The 20,236-nt window shown below is 41.5% G+C and overlaps 1 protein-coding gene across 2 annotated transcripts in view; it reads left to right on the top strand.

Annotated features, from left to right (window-relative positions):
• The window catches only part of UNC93A (unc-93 homolog A), a 729,857-nt gene that overhangs the window by 624,832 nt on the left and 84,789 nt on the right, over positions 1-20,236 (top strand). The window contains exons 6-7 of one of the 2 annotated variants that reach the window (XM_089660014.1): positions 10,639-10,774; positions 13,922-14,011. In XM_089660014.1, the coding sequence (XP_089516140.1) occupies positions 10,639-10,774; positions 13,922-14,011 (226 nt within the window). The remainder of the gene's footprint in view (positions 1-10,638; positions 10,775-13,921; positions 14,012-20,236) is intronic. The other variant, XM_089660015.1, reaches the window with a different exon arrangement.

Here is a 20,236-nt window from a genome sequence, read left to right on the forward strand (position 1 = left end):
AATAAAAGTTTTTTTGTCATTTTCCAAAAACTTGTGGTAAAAAAAAAAAATTCTTCTATTGATTCAACATGCCTCTCAGCAAATAGTTTGGGGTGTTTACTTTCCAAAAAGGGGTCGTTTTGGGGGTGGGGGCATTCTATGCCCAGTATTAGAAGTTTATGCTACACATCACTCACTCTTCTAACCACCTGAAGACCAAGCCTTTTCTGAAACTTTTTGTTCATATGAAAAAAATTTTTTGCTAGGAAATTAATTTAAACCCCCAAACATTATATACTTTTTTAAAGCAGACACCCTAGTGAATAAAATGGTGGGTACTACAATTTTTTATGGCACATAGTACTCACGCAGCGATTCGTCAACAGCAAATTATTTTAAAAAATACACTTTTTTTACTTTTAATGCACAAAAACACAATATATTGGCCAATTATTTCATAACATATAAAAGATAATGGTATGCCAAGTAAATAGATACCAAACATGACATGCTTTAAAACTGCGCATGCCCGTGCAATGGCGACAAACTGCAAACATTTTTAATATCCATAGGCAACGCTTTAAAAGCCTTTAAAAGCTACCATTTTAGATTTATAGAGGAGGTCTAGTGTTAGAATTACTGCCCTTGATCTGCCGTTCACGGCAATACCTCACATGCATGGTGCAACTGCTGTTTACATACCGGCACATGGTCAAGGCTTGTGCACACAGGTGTGCGCGCATGGGAGGGGCGATTTTTTTTTTTTTTTAGTTATTTTGATTCTTTTTTATTATTTTTACATTTGTACCTTTCATTTTTTTTTTTAATCACTTTTAATGCTATAACAGGGAATGCAAATATCCCCTATAACTTCAATGGGCATTGCCATATATTCTTTTTTGAGAAATGTGGGGTCTATCAGACTCTGGATATCTCCTCTGACCTTACATTATCTAATCAAACCGGTGCGATCAGATGCTTTCCCAATTTACAAATGGCACTGTTTATATCCTGCAAAACTGAAGTGATGAAATGTTTGTAGCTTCCGAATTCTTAGACTATAGAGATGATTAGAACCACTCTGGTCTCCAATCAGCTCTGTGGTAAGCTGGCAGAAACACCGGCTGCATTCTTAGGTTCCCCCGATGGCACGAGACTGCCCAAGAAGGCTGTGGAAGGAAGCTGGGGAGGGGGTCATCATCTCTCACTGCTTGTAAAAGCAATTCTGCAGCTAATTAGCCACTAGGATTGCTTTTACATGAAAGCCGATCGCCAGCTGAAAAAAACGATACCAGGATGATGCCTGCAGCTGTAGGCATCATCCTGGTATAACAATTCAAAGTCCAGTGATGTACCAGTACGTCGCTGGTCCTTGTTGGGTATATATACTACAGTATGTTCTTTTTTTTTTGTATGCAGCCTGTGGACTGAATGAAAAAATGAGAAGAAATCTCTGCCAGAAAAAGTGTGTGGTATGCCCACCATTAGAATATACCGCCCTGCATCCAACCACTTCTAATGGTGGGCACACATTAGGTCACACTTTGCCACAAGCGCCAGTTCCAAAATTGAACAAATGTCTAAATAGTGGCACGCTTGAATAAAAATTGTCCACGTATAAATGGTACCCCATACGGAAAAAGGATGACACCAAGTCCCAAACTATCTTGCCACTGCTCCCCATGTAGTCTGGGCATCCAGGGGGCCCCATGTAAATCTAAAACTTATAAGTATAGCCTGTTGCCCTCTCACAGGTCTTCTACATCTTGACCCCATATCTGGCACACTGGCTGGGGAGAAATTGTTGAATGCAAGGGACTCATCAACGCAGATGTTTTGCTGGGGACTATAGACATCTTCAAATTTTTGGTTAAGATGATTTGCGATGGGCTGAATTTTGTGGAGCCGGTCAAATTCAGGGTTACCCCGAGGATGACAGAGTGTATTGTCGTTGAAATGCATAAAACACATTATACTCTCATATTTATGCCTGGCCATGGCAGCAGAGAACACGAACACATGATGAATTGGGTCTGCGAACCAATACAACCGCAATTAATTTCTTTTAGTAATGCCCATGTTGAGGATTAGGCCCCAAAAAAATGTAAATTCGAAAACCATAATGAGTTTCCATGCGACTGGTCTGGCAAGGTTTGAATTTGGGTTGGCAGCGATAAATTGTGCATATAAATTGCTTTGATCCACAATCAACACATATAGATATATATGAAAAACAGCTCCAAAAATTAAGGAGGTATGTGAAAGACCAAGATGTACTAGACCGCTGGTACTCGCCAGTTCACCAAAAGGTAGAGCGGCACTAGTACTGGCACTCTGCTGCATATAAGAGTCATCAAAATTTAGCGGCACGTGCTTACAGAGATCAGGCTTGATTCTGCGAACACTGCGGTTTTGTGTGCAATTTATCAAGTGACAGTGACCTACTGACACTGCACTTGCTGGGGGAGAAGGGGGGGGGGGGAAGCGTAGGGGCTAAACGCAGGTGCTGGCAGGTGCCAGGGCTGATCCCGCTAACGGTGCATTTTTGGGGACGCTATACTAATGTGAATGCTGGTGTAGTGCTGATCTGATCAAATATATTGACCCGTTCAGACACTTTACTAGCAATGGAGGTTTATTGTGCATGAGCGTGTTCCTGGCAATCAAGGGTTTAAATGTGATGACTGGTGTACTGACGGGCAATCTGACGCTATCTGGGAGGGGCGTAAAAACCATGGGAGCGCGAATCACGTATATATATATATATATATATATATATGTATATATACTGTATATGTGATTTTTTGCACCCATGCCGCCCTGTAGTAGTATTTCTGCTATAGGGCGATCAGGAAGCAGTTACAAAAGTGGTTTGTGTTTCGTCGCTGCGTTACTTTAACTGACAATTGCGCGGTCATGCAACACTGCACCCCAATTAAATTTACATCCTTTTTTTCCCACAAATTGAGCTTTCTTTAGGTGGTATTGATCGCCTATGCATTTTTTATTTTTTGCACTATAAAAAAAAAGGCTGACAATTTTGAGAAAAAAAACAATATTTTGGACATTTTGCTATAAAACATGCCCAGTAAAAAAAATTTAAAAATCAAATTTAGTCATAAATTTCTGCCAAAATGTATTTTGCGACATGTCTTTGCAAAAAAAAATCCCAATACTTGTAAATTAATTGGTTTACGTAAAAGTTATAGTGTCTACAAATGGCAGGAAAGATACTGGGATTTTTTTTTATTATACTAATAATGGCGGCGATCAGCGACTTATGGCGGTGATCAGCGTTTTATGACAGTGATCAGCGACTTATGGTGGGACTGCAGCCTTACATTTTGACACTGGTGGGGAACTGACTTGGGGTTACTGACATCCCCAGTGACACCAATACAGTGATCAGTGCAAGAAAAAAAAACACTGACACTGTACTAATGGCAAAAGTCACTCGTGAGAGAAAAAAAAAAAAAAAGTCTCACGAGTGACTTTTGCATGGTATCACAATATTTAATTGTTGTTAAAAGTTAATGCACTTTATTTAGTTTATTTTGTTTGAGGTTTCCTGGATTTGAAGTGATGAATGGGACAATTTTCAACGCTTGAAGATCTTATATTAGTGTGGACTTGTGGTGAACTTTTGATTTTTGAATTTATTGAGATTTAAGGAAGGGGATTGAGGGATTGAAGAAAAGGTTTCTTATAATTTTGGACTTTGCAGTGTGGACATTTTTGGATATATTGGGAATGTGGGGTAGGATTTGAGTTTTGGGGAAGGATTGTAGAAAAGGTTTATGATATTTGCACTTTCAAGGGTGAAAGATTTACTTTTCTTTGGGGATTCACAGAGATTTTGATTTGATTTTTAACCCTTTGATTACCCCACATATTAACCCCTTCCTGCCCAGTGCCATTAGTACTGGGCAGGAAGGGGTTAACATGTGGGGTGATCAAAGGGTTAACTGTGTGCTGTTTTACTGTGTGCTGTGTGTGTGCTGTAAGCACACTGCTTTTCATGGCTCTGCTATGCAGAGCCATGCAAAACAGTGTGCAGGAGCTGACAGGGGAGAAAACTGTATTGTTTACATTCTGTTCTTTCTCTCTGTCAGTAATGCTCCTCGATCACTGGATGCTGGCGAGTAATCAGGCCAGGACCCGATGACTGACAGCCGAGGCCGCAAATAGCGGCACGGGTAGGGCACGCGCGTGCAGCTCGTGCGTGCCCCCTACCCAGAAATGCTAAATCACATATATAATATAATACATATATAATACATGATTTTGCACACCCGTGTCTCCCTGTAGCAGTATTACTGCTATAGGGCGGATGGGAAGCTGTTAAAAACAAAAGCTAATTTATTATATTGCAGCTTACCAGTTCTTAGATGTGATGGCTGCATTCATTTCCTTTTTAGGCGTGCTTTCTTCTATTTTCATCTGGTGTTCCAGACAACAAGTCTGTTGTTTTTCAGAACCACAGGCTCTCCAACTTAATGTATTGTTTACATGGATGAAACAAGCCATTTAACACTGGCAAGGGTGTTTAAAATGATCAGATTCATGTAAAAGCTTTATCCCAAAAAAACTCTAACTGATTATAAAGTGTGAGCTGGAGTTTGGCTTTAATGTGTTACTGTATTTAAATCTGCCAATACATTTAACATTCCTGTTCCCCTCAGACTGACAACCCCGCTGTCTGCTATATCCCAGGGCTCATTCATCCAGAGTGGTGAGTAGTGCCAGATCACAAGGTGAGAGAAAAGCCAGAGGGAGACAGCCAAAAAAAAGGAACACGGATGCAGCCGCCACATTTAATGATTGGTAAACTGCAATATACAGTATGAAATTTTTGATTTGGGGTTTAAGGCAGTGAAGAAAAGCCTTTTAAGATTTCTCTTCTCTGCATTGATCCCCATATATTGTAGAATGACAACTATTATACATATTAGGAAATGTGTTAGTGAACTCAACCTCCTACTCGATTTTTATTGCAACATGGAGCACCTGAAATGAATTCTTTGATTCTCCTCACTTCCAATTCTTCTAATGACTTGACACTACTGATATATTTAATCCCACCCAGCTGGTACTCCTCCTTCCCTCTGCACTCCTTCCCATTACTTCCTCCCAGCTCCTCTGATTGTGGCATCCAAGTACACTATGCACCATGAATATCCATGTTGTTACTGTGCCTTTGCCCGATTATTTAACACTTTTAGACTCATGTGTATTCCGTTTATAGAAATATGACTACCTCTAACATCTTGTTGTAATAGAGCTGCTGCCCTTGTGCATTCTTATGTGAATATTGTAAAAATATATATTCTTAAAGTAGAAATCCGGGAAAACATATTTGTTGTCTGTGCAGTGGGGCTGTGCTGGCACTGCCCAGGTTAAATGCTTGTTCTGTTCTAGGGGAGATGACAACAAAGATATACTCACCTGACATCAGCAAGCTCAATGCTGACCGGACTGTTCTGGACTGTTCCTGACGTCAGCACGCTCAATGCGCGCTCCAATAACCGGAACAGGCCACCGCTGGACCATGGTGGAGCGTGGTTTTCCATAGGAACGGCAGGTCAAGTGAATATGAGCTTAGTCCTCACTCCTAGGAAAAATGAGCAGCTGATTCATGCAGTGGGGGCACAAAAAATTAACTGGAGTTCTACTTTAAAAGAAGTGCTGAAAGCTTTAAAATATACCTTAGTTAGGGGAGCTCTCTTAGTTCTATGTTGATACAGGACTGATTTAAATAAATACACTTTTACTATTTTTCAGTGCATATACTTATAAAACAAAGTGCGCTATTTACTAGTTTAAATCTTAAAAACAGTGATGATTTTCTGTCGAAGTCTATTCATGCTTGAGTATTGAGAGGTAGAATGTGGAATGTGGACTTTCTAGGCACAGAAAACTCTGTACACAAAAAGATAAAATCAATGTTCCTTTATTAACATAACATCATCTCTAAAATGTATCTTGTATGATAATATTGTATAATGCGCCCACAGCTAATATCCCATAACCCACTGACCACATAGAATGGTAACAAAGGATGGTAGCAGTATGGATAGTACCAACAATGTAATCCTTCAAAGGAGTAGGGGATATTCAGGCTGTGTAGGCAATGCCCAACATGTTTTGCAATGATTGTCGCTTCCTCAGGGGCTAGCAATATATCTAGGGAGGATAAATATACTTAGACAATATGGATACACATAAGGATTACAAAACAACATAATATATAAATTAGTAGTGTTCACTTACAAAATAAACCAGTATGCACTGGGCAATGATGATCTCCACGGGATGCAATGGGGGCAGGTCTCCTTGGGCAACACGCTAGGAAAGCAACCTCCAGAGGTCAGGTGTGGAGGTGCAGAACCCCGCCTAGGGCGGGTAATGGACCCTCAGACACAATAGGTTTCCACGTGTTGAATGGCAGGGCTATAGGCAAGAAATAAAGGACCAGAGAGAGCCTGAAAAAAGACCAGAACATATGAATAAACTAGAACACATCCTTCTGAACAGGGCAAATACTGAAGCATAAATTTGCTTCCTACGAAATATTTTACCTTGTAATATAGTAAGTAGATAGGCCATTGGGGCTAGTATATACAGTTGCAAGAAAAAGTATGTGAACCCCTTGGGATTACGTGGAGTTTTGCATGAATTGGGCATAAAATGTGCTCTGAACGTCATCTAAGTCACAACAATAGAAGAACACAGTCTGCTGAACATAATACTACACAAACATTAGATGTTGCCATGGTTTAATTGCACATAACATGCAAACATTCACAGTGCAGGGAGGAAAAAGTATGTGAGGCCCTAGCTTAATGACTTCTCCCAGAGCTAATTGGAGCCAGGAGTGAGCCAACCTTGACTCCAATAAGTGTGATGATATTGGATGTGTTGCTGACAGCTTTCCTGCCCTTAAAAAACACACACCTGCTTTGGGTCATTCGGCTATCTGCGGTCGGCAACTAGTTAAACAAGCTTTGGCGTAAGTAGCAGTACTTGCACTGCTGCAGCCATTTCCTCAACCTGTTTCTAAATAAAATATGCCTGGTTTAGCTGCCAATCAGTTGCATTTTCTACTTGTCTATGGATAGAGAGCACGGAGTCTGTACTGTTTAACAGGACTAATACTGCTCATACACATACAAAAAATCCAAACAGTAGCTGCATCTGATCGGATGCAGCCACATTTTGGCTGACAATTCTCTACCTTGCACCTTCATATTTTCAGCCGAGAGACGTCAGGAGGGAGGCTGCTGCCAGGGCCAACGACTGCGTGAATTTTGGCCAGTTCCTTAGGAACAGGCTGAAATTCATACAATGTAAGGGCAGCTTACCTTAAAAAGTAACTCTTTGTTAAAGAAAAAAAAAATCCCCTGTGGGTGTGTACTGTACATTGCAAGTGCTTCATTATGTGTCTACTATGTGTATACTGATTTTGAATAGATGTGACTCATTCATTTTATTCAGCTGGTATACTTTTGATGAGAAAAGTTGTAGTGTTTGAATCCCTTTAGAAGTGATTAAAGTAACACTAAAGGCTCCTTTTTTTTAATAACAAACATGTCATACTTACCTGCCCTGTGCAATGGTTTTGCGCAAAGCAGCCCCGATCCTCCTCTTTTCGGGTCCTCTGTGGGCGCTCCCATCCCCTCCCCCCTGCTCAGTGCTCTCGGAGCAATTTGCTTGCTCTTAAGGCACTTGTGCATCCCCAAGCTGGCCCTGTGTGTACATAAGACACACAGAGTGCAGCTCAGCCCCAACCCTCCTCACTGGCTTTGACTGACAGCAGCAGGAGCCCATGAAGAGAGTGAGACCTACGAGAGTCACTGCTCCCCTGCACATCACTGGATCAAGAGGCTCAGGGGGGAGCAGCATACAGAATTTTTTTTTTAACCTTCTTGCATAGAATGCAATGTAAAAAGCCTTCAGCCTTCACAACCACTTTAAACGTAGGGAGTATATCACCAAAAATTACCTCTCAGTTGCAAAGGATGCCTAAACTTAACTTGTATCTTAGTGCAGAGTTTTTCACACAAACTGGAAATTACATTTTTGGATGTGCTCTGTACACCAATTGTCTGCAGAAAGCCTGCAAATTGCTATTTGCATTGCATTTTGCAGTTTAAAAAGGAAAGGTAAGTTGTAATAACATTACATCAGAATTTATCCTGCTTAGCAATTGTATATGATATATTTATTGTTTTATTTGTGTAATTTTTTTCCACAAAAGTGGAGTGGACCCTTTAAGCTTAAAAAGTGCCCCCTTAAAAAGTTTCCCCTTTTCCCCTATTAAGCTAAAACAAAAGTGCCTATCTCCCCTTTTCCCCATTCCATGTTATTTCTTACAAAGTTATTCCAGAAACATACTCAATATTCAGAAATCTGTTTATTTGCTAAACATAATAACCACTTCCGCACCGCCCTGTAGCAGAAATACTGCTACAGGGCGGCACGGGTGCGCAAAATCATGTATATATACGTGATTTCGCAGTTCCGGGTAGGGGGTGTGCGCACCTTACCCACGCCGCCATTCATGGCCTCAGCTGTCAATCACCGGGTTCTGGACGGTAATTTCCCACCCGCACTTGGCTGTCTCCGAGGATTTCCGACTGGGGAGAGAACTGTATGTAAACAATACAGATCTCTCCCCTGGCAGCTCTAGCACACTGCTTTGTATAGCTTTGCATAGCAGAGCCATGAAAACCAGTGTGTTTACACACACACACAGCCCCCATAGTAAAACACCGCACACAGTTAACACTTTGATCGCCCCACATGTTAACCCATTCCTGCCCAGTGCCATTAGTACAGTGTCAGTGCTTTTTATTAGCACTGATCACTGTATTGGTATCACTGGGGATGTCAGTGACACCAAGTCAGTTTCCCCCAGTGTCAGAATACCCGCCGCAGTCCCGCTATAAGTTGCTGATCACCGCCATTACCAGTAGAAAAAAAATTCCAGCATATATAACACTATAACTTTCACATAAACCAATTAATTTACACGTATTGGGATTGGGTCTAAATTTATGACGAAATTTGATTTTTAAAATTTTAACATGACGTTTATTAGCAAAAAGTAAATAATATAGGGGTTTTGTTTTTCAAAATTGTCGAGTTTTTTTTGTATATAGCACAAAAAATGAAAAACAGACAGGCGATCAAATACCACCGAAAGAAAGCTCTATTTGTGGGAAAAAAGGACGTAAATGTCATTGCAGCATTGCAGGACCGCGCAATTATCAGCGCCATATCGCAAAAAATGGCCTGGTCAGGAAAGGGTGTAAATCCTCTGGAGGGCAAGTGGTTAATAATATAAATTAGGACAGTTCACATCACAAAAATGCACTCCAAATGCATTCTGGATACGTTTTTGCTTACAGTTCACACCAGATGCAGTTCTGTTACAGTTTTGATGCAGTTTGCTATGTTCCAGTATGGTTCTGTGCAGAAAAAATGCAGCATGTTCTACTTTCTTTTCTGCACCTGAAACTGACTGGAACTTACTGCACTGGTGTGGACTAGCTCCATTGGAATACATGGAAAACACTGTGCATGCATTTTTGATGCAGAACAAAAGTGCACTGAACTGCATCTAGTGTGAACTAGCACTTCATGCAATCCTATAAAGGTAGTGTTTGTGTTTGTATTAGTTTGAGGCTGTGATAAAGAACATTATTATTATTATACAGTATTTATATAGTGCCAACAGTTCGCTCAGCGCTGCACATTACAATTGGAGACAATACATGAGACAGTACAATAACAATACAGTGCGATACACGAGGGGTTCGAGGGCCCTGCTCCTTGGAGCTTACAATCTAGGAGGGAGGGGATAGTGGTACGGGAGGAAAAGCTGTGGGGGATGGAGTGGTAGGATGAGTGGAGGAGATCGGCAGTTAGCAGAGGGTGGGGTAGGCTTCCCTGAACAGGTGGGTTTTTAGGGTGCGCCTAAAGGAGAGGAGAGTGGGTGGATTGGGGTAGGGAGTTCCAGAGGATGGGTGATGCCCTGGAGAAGTCCTGGAGGCGGGCATGGGAGGAGGAGATCAGGGAACTAGAGAGGAGGTCTTGTGAAGAGCGGAGAGTGTGTTTTGGGTGGTATTTGGATATTAGGTCAGTGATGTATTTGGGGCAGAATTATGCACAGCTTTGTACGTCAGTGTTAGCCGTTTGAATTTGATCTGTTGGGCAATCGGAAGCCAGTGGAGGGATTGGCAGAGGGGGGTGGCAGAAACGGAACGGTTGGTAAAGTAGATGAATCTGGCTGCCGTATTCAGGATCGACTGAAGTGGGGATAGCCTGTGGGGAGGCAGGCCAGTGAGGAGGGAGTTACAGTAATCGAGTCGAACATATTAACAGCTTCCTTCCATTGCTGCAGAATTCAATGGACTTTTGAGATTCAGTTCTCAGGCTCAGACTCTAACTGTGCATGCATTTTTGATGCTGAAAAAAAAAGCATTGGACTGTATCTAGTGTAACCTAGCCCTCAATGTAGACAACACCTTCTTTTGATTTCCCAGTCTGTCCAGTGACCAAGGCTGTATTCACTTTTTCTGATGTCAAAAGGGCTGGAAAAAATAAAAATAAAATTGTATGTTTGGTAAACTGTAATTTCTCTTCTTTCTTTTATAGTCTTATGTTACCTGTTCTCTTGGGATACATTTTGTTGGATATGTAATGATCTGCTTTGCAGCAGTCAATGCTATCTGCTCGTTGCTGTTTGGGAAACTTTCTCGGTATACCGGAAGGATGTTTCTATTTTTCCTTGGTAAGAAATTCTTAACTACAATTTTACAATGAGCTCTACTACTAATTTGTCATTTCTTTAAATTGTTAGGCTCCATGCACACTAGTGTTTTTTAAGCTCCTGGAAGATAATATCAGCATATTTAAATGGTGTTATCCTATGTGTCCATACACACTACTTAAGGCTAATAAAAAATTTTCAGATTCAGCATCTAGGAGCAGAAAAAATTGTTTTTGTAGCTTTTTTTGTAGCTACTAAAATGCTCATAACAGCTTTTTTCTATCTTTTTTTCTCCTCTACATGTGCTGTAAAAACGCTAATATGCTCCTGAATGCTACTAAAATGCAACTATAAAAACATTATTACCAGCATTTTTTATCCAGCGTTTTTTCCAGTGTTTTTGAACTTTTGAAAAAAGTGCTAGTGTGCATGGAGCTTTAAAGAGCAAAGAAGTTTTATTTTCGAACAATTATAACTTGTTGATCGTAATTCAAATACACTACCAAGAAGACATTAGTGTAAAAATGCATTCTGGATATTTAAAATCATACCAATATGTGTTTAAGGGCCAGTTCACACTTAAAAAATGAACTCTGGATGAATTCCGGATACGGTTTTGCTTAGGCTGCTTTCACACTGGTTCGCCTCAAAAATGCTTGAAAAATGACTAGTGTTTTTGGAGTGTTTTTTAGGTGTTTTTGAAGCATTTTTCAAGAGCAACATCCTGGACATGTGACTTACTTTTGTAGCTCAAATTGGGCAGATTTGCACATTTTTGGCAAGCTTTTAATCCCAAAACCTTGCAACAAATGATGCAATAGATGATATTGGGACCAATTCACTAAGCGGTATCTTACTGCATTCGAGTATGCAGTAGGATACCGCATAGCATATTTTTAATTCACTAAAAAACACTACTAAAATACTGCATGAGTTACTTTATCAAGTCATGTGGTATTTTATAAGTGAAAAACATGTGTTAATGTTTCAGCTGTCAGCGGGATTCCCCACTGACAGCTGAATGTAAAAAAAAGAATTGCCAGCCCTTCGGGTCTGGTATGGATTTTTAGGGGAACCCCATGCCAAAAAAAGGGCGTGGAGCAGAGCAGTCAGACAGCAGGGAACCAGCGTCAGGAGAAGAGCCTTTTTTTTCCGGTGGCGGCGGGCATTGTGATTGACGTTGGATCTACTTAGGGGGACATTCTTTTTATTCCTTCTTTTAATAAAGGACTTGTCAAAGACTGTCTCCTGTCTTTTTTCACAATACAGTTTTTTTTTTTGTGAATGGGTAACGGTAACATGTACCCCATACTCATTTACATGGGGGGTCCAGGATCTGGGAGCCCCCTTGCTAAAGGGGGATTCCAGATTCCGATAAGCCCCCCATTGGCAGACCCCCACAACTACAGCCCAGGGTTGTGGGGAAGAGGCCCTTGTCCCCATCAACATGGGGACAAGGTGCTTTAGGGGGGCAGCACCCCTGCCCCAAAGCACCCCCCATGTTGAGAGCATGTGGCCTGGTATGGTTCAAAATCCCCACCCCCCTTTTTTGACCTGCCAGGCTGTATGCTCGGATAAGGGTTTGGTATGGATTTTGGGGGGACCCCACAATATTTTTTTAAAAATGTTGGCGTGGGGGATCCCCTCAAAATCCTAACAAGACCCAAAGGGCTTGGTATGGATGGAGGGGGGATCCCATGTAATTTTTTGTATTGTTTTGTAATTGCCGGCTTTTTTTTTTTTTTTTTACATTATTCGTAGGTTGTTAGGGACTCTGCGGCCACCCATTCCTTAACAACCCATAACAATACTGGCAGATACCAGAACATACCGCAAGCCTGGACCACTACTTAATTACCGCATGCATTTAATTATTTCCTTTTGTGAATTGACTTTAAGGCCTTTTTATGCAGTATTTACGGAGTGTTTTTGCTATTTTCGGTAAATACCGCATACTAGCAATAGTAGAACGTTTTTGAGGAGGTTACCATTCATTTCAATGGGAAGTGGTGTTTTTGAGGCTTTTTTTTAACTCCCCAAACATGCCTCAAAGATGCTGAAAGCAGGAGTTTTTACACCGCACCGCAAGCGCAATGCCTCAGTGTGAAAACATACATAGATATACATTCACAAACACAGGGAAGCAATTTTCTTGAGCTTTTCAGGCGTTTTCTTTTACGCAAAAATGCATCAAAAACTCCTCAGTGTGAAAGCAGCCTTACACTTCACACCACATGCAGTTTCTGTGCAGTTTTATGCAGTTTGCCATGTTCCAGTATGGTTCTGTGCAGAAAAATTGCAGCGTGTTCTACTTTTTTTTCTGCACCAGAAACTGACTGGAACTGACTGCACTAGTGTGAACCAGGAATACATGGAAAACACTGTGCATGCATTTTTGATGCAGAAAAAAGCACACTGAACTGCATCTAGTGTGAATTAGCCCTTCGTGCAATACTATTAAGGTAGTATTTGTGTTTGTATTAGACTGAGGCTGTGATAAAGAACATATTAACCTCCCTGGCGGTATGATTATTTCAGATTTTTGGTGCTGAAAGCGGTACCATTATTTTGCATGGAAATTTGGCGTTTTATATTATAGGCCTGTAATTTTTTAGGAATAACTCACTGAAATCTGTCCGAACAAGAGTCTAGTAAACATCCCGGGTATGTTAAAATTTGAAAAGCGAAATCATAAATTATAATTTAATAAATAATCATAATAAATAATAATATAATAATAATAAATGTAATTCAATAATATAATCAAACCAAAAACACTGAAATTTTAAATAGAGCGCCAAGTTCGCACATCACTGATCTTAGTAGCAAAATCTTTTTCAGTGTCTGATGACGAATTTCCCCACAAATCATTATCACTCAATTCTGCAAGTGGTTATAATTTACTATCGCTGTTCTCTAGCTAGTCTAAAACCGCTTTTGACCTAAAGGGACGCTTTTTGGACGCCATGGATGTTTCTCAGTTTCCAGGCAGAAAGAACAGTAAAAATGCAGGCAGGGCACAGGACAAAGCACTCGGGACAAAATATATGTGAAATGCCTTGATACAGTAATGTTATACTATGTGATTTTAGTGATTTTAGTGAAAGTCACTTTTTGTCATTTTCAAATTTCCCTCCGTTCCGTCCCTGTACATCCCGACGCTCGCAGAGGACGGAACACAGATGATAGATGCCCGCATCTGCCGGATTACATTGCCGGGGACACTGCAGGAGGGACATTGCGGGAGCGCAGGACAAGGTAAGTGATCGAGGAATCCCGGAGCAGCGCCGCATGGTAAGCCAGAGTGTAGCTCGGGGTTACCGCTTGTGGTACTGAAACTTTACCCGAGCTACACTCGGGAATACCGCCAGGGAGGTTAACAGCTACCTTCCATTACTGCAAAAGTCCACAGACTTTTGAGATTCTCATAATTATTGCAGATAAATATGTTTGTAATTTTATGTTTGTAAGCAGCTGTTCACTATCTACTTTATGATAAAAATATGAACTTTCTTTACATTTGTGTTGCATTGTAAACAATACACAACATCTCTGTACAACAATTAAATAGTAAAACAGTAATGAAAGATAGGGGTCTATATAACAGAAAATTGAATGACAGATACCGTAATTTTCCTTTCCTGACGAGCTCCATGTCAGCACAGCTGGGTAAGGGCCCCACCTCCTCCCCCCATGCTTCCAGGACCTAACTCATAAATTTGAGTCCACCTGCAGCCTTGGCGTTCAGTAACTAGTCCTACCAAGTTGGGTGGAAATTGTGCTGACATGGAGCTCGTTACGATAAGTCATTCAATTTTCTGCTTTCCTGACAGCTCTATGTCAGCACATCTGGGAACTAACTAGCCACACAGGGGAGGGATAATGCTACAAACCTCTCAATTCTGGCTAAAAGCAGAAGCCAGGATGACTCTGCCAAGCTCAACTTTCATTAAGACTGCTTCTATAGATTGATAAATGCTATGGCCCTGATTTACTAAGAATTGAGTCTACCAGCAGACACTAAACATTCAGGTAGACTCAATTCCATCAATAAAGACCTGTCAGTCTTCAGAAAGGCATCTAGCAAACTCATTGAAAAGAGTCTACTTGTAGACTCTTTTCCTGTTAGTAAATCCAATATCACGTCTAGCATATTTCTAGATGCAATGCCGTATATGTTTGCTAGGTGGCGCACAACTGCAGGCTTTGTACCGTTGGCGTTTTTCTGTTTGCATATGAGAATATTTATAATTTAAAATAAAAAGTACACCTATATTAATTTTTTTTTTTGGGTTGCTGTTTCTCCAAAATGATCAGACAACTAATGCATTTCCTAATGAATGTCATACATTCTATTTTCAAATGTCAAACATTTTCACACTTATCTCAAAAAATTGGGACTGTCTAGTTCTAATTTCCCAATATAATTATATATCTTCATTCTCTTTAATCATGTAACTATTCTATGTTAAAGTAATAGTGCAGCGCTATAAATGCATGTTATCAATCATAAACGCATGAAAAATCAAAAAAGTGCAAATAAGTGCAATAATGATTTAAACTGGTAAATGGCGCTAAAAAAGTTCATATAATCATTCCTGAATAATGGAATGTCCTTTGTGTGAGAGTACCAACTCAGAGAGTATCTATGAATGGCACGTGTGGTTTATCCGTGACGAACAGTAGTTCATGAACTCGTGAAAGATAATCCACCCTTGGGACGGGTGTACACTCACCAGAACAAAAGTATTAATGTGCATGGGTTATACACATCACACATCTGGGGGTGCAGCGGTATGCTGGCAACTATGGGATAAAGTGAGTATCAAGATGGTGGATGCTCCTCAATGGTGGTGGCGTGGTGTCAGCAATAAGGCTCCACCCAATGCATTTTGTGTACTAACACGTCCTCAGGGGCACACCAATAGACGTGTTGGTACACAAAACGCATTGGGTGGAGCCCTATTGCTAATGCCACGCCATTGAGGAGTGGTAATCACTTTGCTATTATTTTTATTACTCCACGTGGATATTTTAAATTGTTACTCGTGAACATTAAATAAAGTACTACACTATTAGGCACCTTTCTGCCTCCTGTGGCTGAGCTAATTCCTCCCTGAGACCATTTTGGCACCCACCCGGATGGATGGATGGATGGATGGAGTTGGATGACTATCCTATAGCTGCCAACATACCTCTGCACCCCCAGATGTGTGATGTGTATAACCCATGCGCATTAATACTTTTGTTCTGGTGAGTGTACACCAGTCCCAAGGGTGGATTACCTTTCACGAGTCCATGCACTACTGTCCGTCATGGATAAACCACACGTTCCATTCATAGGTACTCTCTGAGTTGGTACTCTCACACCAAGGACATTCCATTATTCAGGAATAATTATATGAACTTTTTTAGCACCATTTACCAGTTTACATCATTCTTCCACTTATTTGCACTTTGTTGACTTTACATGCATTTATGATTGTTAACATGCATTTATAGCGCTGCACTATTACTTTAACATATTTCTATTCTGGGACTGTTGCCAATAGCCTGAGTGCTAGCTGCTACCTTCATATCTATACCTAGATTTATATTTATCTTGTGTAATACCCAGGGGCTGACTGGCCATTTGGGAACTCGGGCACTGCCTAAGGGCCCGAGGTCAGTAGGGGGCCCCATGAGATGCCCCTGATACCTTTCATAGGTTTTTTTGGGTGTGGTTGGAGTGTGGGAGAGGACACAGAGGCCCCATGATCCCCTATTGCCCGGGGGCTCCATGAGTTGTCAGTCTGCCCCTGGTAATACCATTTTAGTAGTCTATATAATTTTACCAGCGCTCGCTTTATCATTATTTTTAAACAATGTAACTATTCTACATTGCAGCTCACACACTCTGTCTCCTACAGTGGCTTAGTGGTTAGAACTCAGAACTTACAGCACAGGTCATGGGTTCTAATACCAGTCATGGCTGTACCTCTGCATCTCAGTTTGCATGCTTTCTCTGCACGGGTGTGTTTCTGCCAACACTTCAAAGACATGCTGTTAGGTTAATTGAGCCTTTTATATATCTGAGTTTCTGGTCTTAGATTGTAAACTCCTTGACATTTGTGAATGCCCAAAAAATGGAGATCAATTTCCAGGGTTCTGTCAGTGCCAGGAATATTGATCAATCAATCAAGAATTTGGCTACTGACTAGAAAGTGGAAAGGGAGTGAATCTTACCTGTGTCCTGTTCGTCTGACAAGTTTGAAACTTTCAATTTTCCTTCTGTTTATATTTCATTACAACTTTTTTTATCTTCTCTAAGGCTACGTTCACACTAGCTTTGTCAGCAGGCGTCAGACAGACCTTTGGGAAGCATTTTTTACGCTTCTCAAATGCCTATGAAAATTCTGCACATGGCAGCACACAGTGCTGTTCACACTGAAGCGTTAGCATTGCGTCACGGCAAAACTGGCGCCTCATGTCCAGTCAGGAGGAGTTGAAGCCTCCCATTCAAGTCTATGGTGCCGTTCCTCAAATGCCTGGCAGACGTTTGTGGTGTGGTTGCGAGGCATTTTTGGAGCGTTAATACCATTTGACTTCATTACAGGCATTTATGGTGCAGTTTTAACGCTTGGCAAATGCTTATCACATGCCTCGAAACCGTGCATAGAGCGTTTGGGGAGCATTTGAGGAGCGTTAAAAACGCTTCCCAAACACCTGTCAAATGCTATAGTGCCGTTTGGCAAGAGTTAGAAATAAAGTCAAGTGTGAATGAGCCCTTAAACCTCTCTCCTTATACAACTTGACCCCCTCCCCCACCCCTGTCATCTGTTCCATCTGCAAATCTATGTATCACTGCCCCACTCTTTTTATTTAACTATTTATTTACTGATCAAGTTAATGTGTCTCATTTCCTATCACCTACAGCTCAGATCTCGCATTATTGTATGATTTCTGATTGTGTCCCACCACTAGTCTGATTGAATTCACAATTCCTGGTCAGTCCCGTTCCCTTACCTATAATAACCTTTAGGGCCAGTTCACACTACATGTGTTTCAGTTGCTTTTTTTGCATCCAAAACGCACAGAAAGAAGGTTATATGGTTGTCAAGGTCATAGTTAACATCAGTGCTTGCAGTTCCAGTGCGTTGCAGGTGCTGCCAAAAAACTCGAACAGGCTGCATTGTTTATGCATAGAACTGTACTGTAAAATGCCCTGGAACGCACTAAAACGCACATGACCCTAATTAAATTTAAGAAAAAGAGAGGGGAAAAAAATTAACTGGAATGCATAAAAAAATGCACTGGAACACGTCAAAAACGCATCTAAAATGCACTGGAACACACCAAGTATGCATCCAAAATGCACTGGAACACACCTAAAAGGCATCCAAAATGCGCTGGAACCCACCAAGAACACATCCAAAATGCACTGGAACACACAAAAAACGCATCCAAAATGCAGTGAAACACATCAAAAACGCATCCAAAATGCTCTGGAACACGCTAAACATGCATCAAAAAAGTGCATGCAAAAACGCATCTGGAACGCATCTACACTGTGTTTCTATAGTGTGAACTGGCCCTTAGGACTTGTTCACACCATTTGTGGTGCAGAAACGCATGCAACAGCACGTTTCTTCCAGCACAGCAAAGAAATGCAATGCCCTCTGCAGATGTGTGCAGATACCATGATGAAAACTTAATTGCACCTCCACACGTCTAGTACACACAGATGCATTCACAGCCACCAAAACGCATGGCACCACACTACTGTGCAGTTAGGTGCAACACACTTTTACAATAATATGCCTGCAGTATTTTTGCATGTTCCCAAACATTAGGCAGCCCATTGAAATAATGAGCTGAGGAAAAAAAAGTAAAAAATGCCCCATTCACACAGGTCCTCTGGCCTGTACAGAATGAATGAGGGGGTTAATCATGTGGCTGGAGCCACCTGTTACACTATGGGGACACAGCAGCTGTATGAACACAGGTTTTAATCTGACAGGGGTGAAGGCGTGGGGAAGTGGCCCTGAACGCTCACTGTCTGTGTTCAGGGCTGTACACCTGCACCCATATGCTTGTCAAATTATGACCTGCAGCATGTCCATTGTGTAACATAGGTTGCCTCCAAACGGCGATAGCCACAAAAACAAACCACTGATTCCCACTCTACAGGCCACAGCATCCATTAACCCTAAGACCTCAATTACATACAGCTTTATTTATGAACTCAGTACAGTTTTACAATTTAGATTTCACAGGAATGTGGCCTGGTATGGTTCAGGAGGGGGGGACGCTCCAGTTGAATTTTAAATAATTTCCGTAAATTAAATAAATAATAAAAAAATGGTGTGGGGTCCTCCCCCCCCATCCATACCAAGCCCTTCGGGTCTGGTATGGATATTAAGGGGTAACTCCATGCCAAAGTTTAAAAAACAATGGCGTGAAGTCCCCCCCAAAATCCATGCCAAACCCTTATCCGAGCATACAGCCCGGCAGGTCAGGAAAGGGGGGGGGACAAGAGAGCACCCCGCCCTCCTGAACCATACCAGGCCACATGCCCTCAACATGGGGGGTGCTTTGGGGCACCGTAATTGACGTTGGATCTACTTCGGGGAACATTCTTTTATTAAAGGACTTGTCAAAGACCCTGTCCTGTGGTTTTTTACACTACACTTTGTTTTTTTGTGAATTAGTAACGGTACCATGTACCGCATACTCATTCATGTAGGGGGGGGCAGGATCTGGGGGCCCCCTTGTTAAAGGGGGCTTCCAGATTCTGATAAGCACCCCGCCCGCAGACCCCCACAACCACCGGCCAGGGTTGTGGCGAAGAGGCCCTTGTCCCCATCAACATGGGGACAAGGTGCTTTGGGGGGAGCCCCCCTGCTCCAAAGCACCCCCCCCTATGTTGAGGGCATGTGGCCTGGCATGGTTCAGCAGGGGGGCGCTCGCTCGTCCCCCCCTTTCTTTAACTGCCGGGCTGCATGCTCGGATAAGGGTCTGGTATGGATTTTGGGGGGAACCCCACGCTGTTTTTTTTTTTTTAATTTTGGCGTGGAGATACCCCTTAATATCCATACCAGACCCGAAGGGCTTTGTATGGATGGGAGGGGGAACCCCACGCCATTTTTTTTTTATTGCAGACCTTTATTTTTTCATTCAGCTGTCAAAATAAATATTATCTAGACCTTTGAAATAAGTAAAATCATTACAGAAATAATTATAAAGGATAAGAAACAAAAATAGGATCAATAGAACTACACCGCGTTCCAAATTATTATGCAAATTCTATTTAAGTGTCACAAAGATTAAATATTTTGTTTTTCAGTGTAACTCATGGATGGCATTGTGTGTCAGGGCTCTTTTGATAACTGAAAACAATCTCGGACACCTGTGATAATTAGATTGGCCGGTGAGCCCAATTTAAGGAAAAACTACTAAAGGAGGGTGTTCCACATTATTAAGCAGAGCACCATTTTCAAGCAA

This window comes from Staurois parvus, unplaced genomic scaffold (assembly GCF_062004578.1).
Source record: "Staurois parvus isolate SC_StPar_1 unplaced genomic scaffold, SC_StPar_1.0 ptg001196l, whole genome shotgun sequence".
Lineage (NCBI taxonomy): Eukaryota > Metazoa > Chordata > Amphibia > Anura > Ranidae > Staurois > Staurois parvus.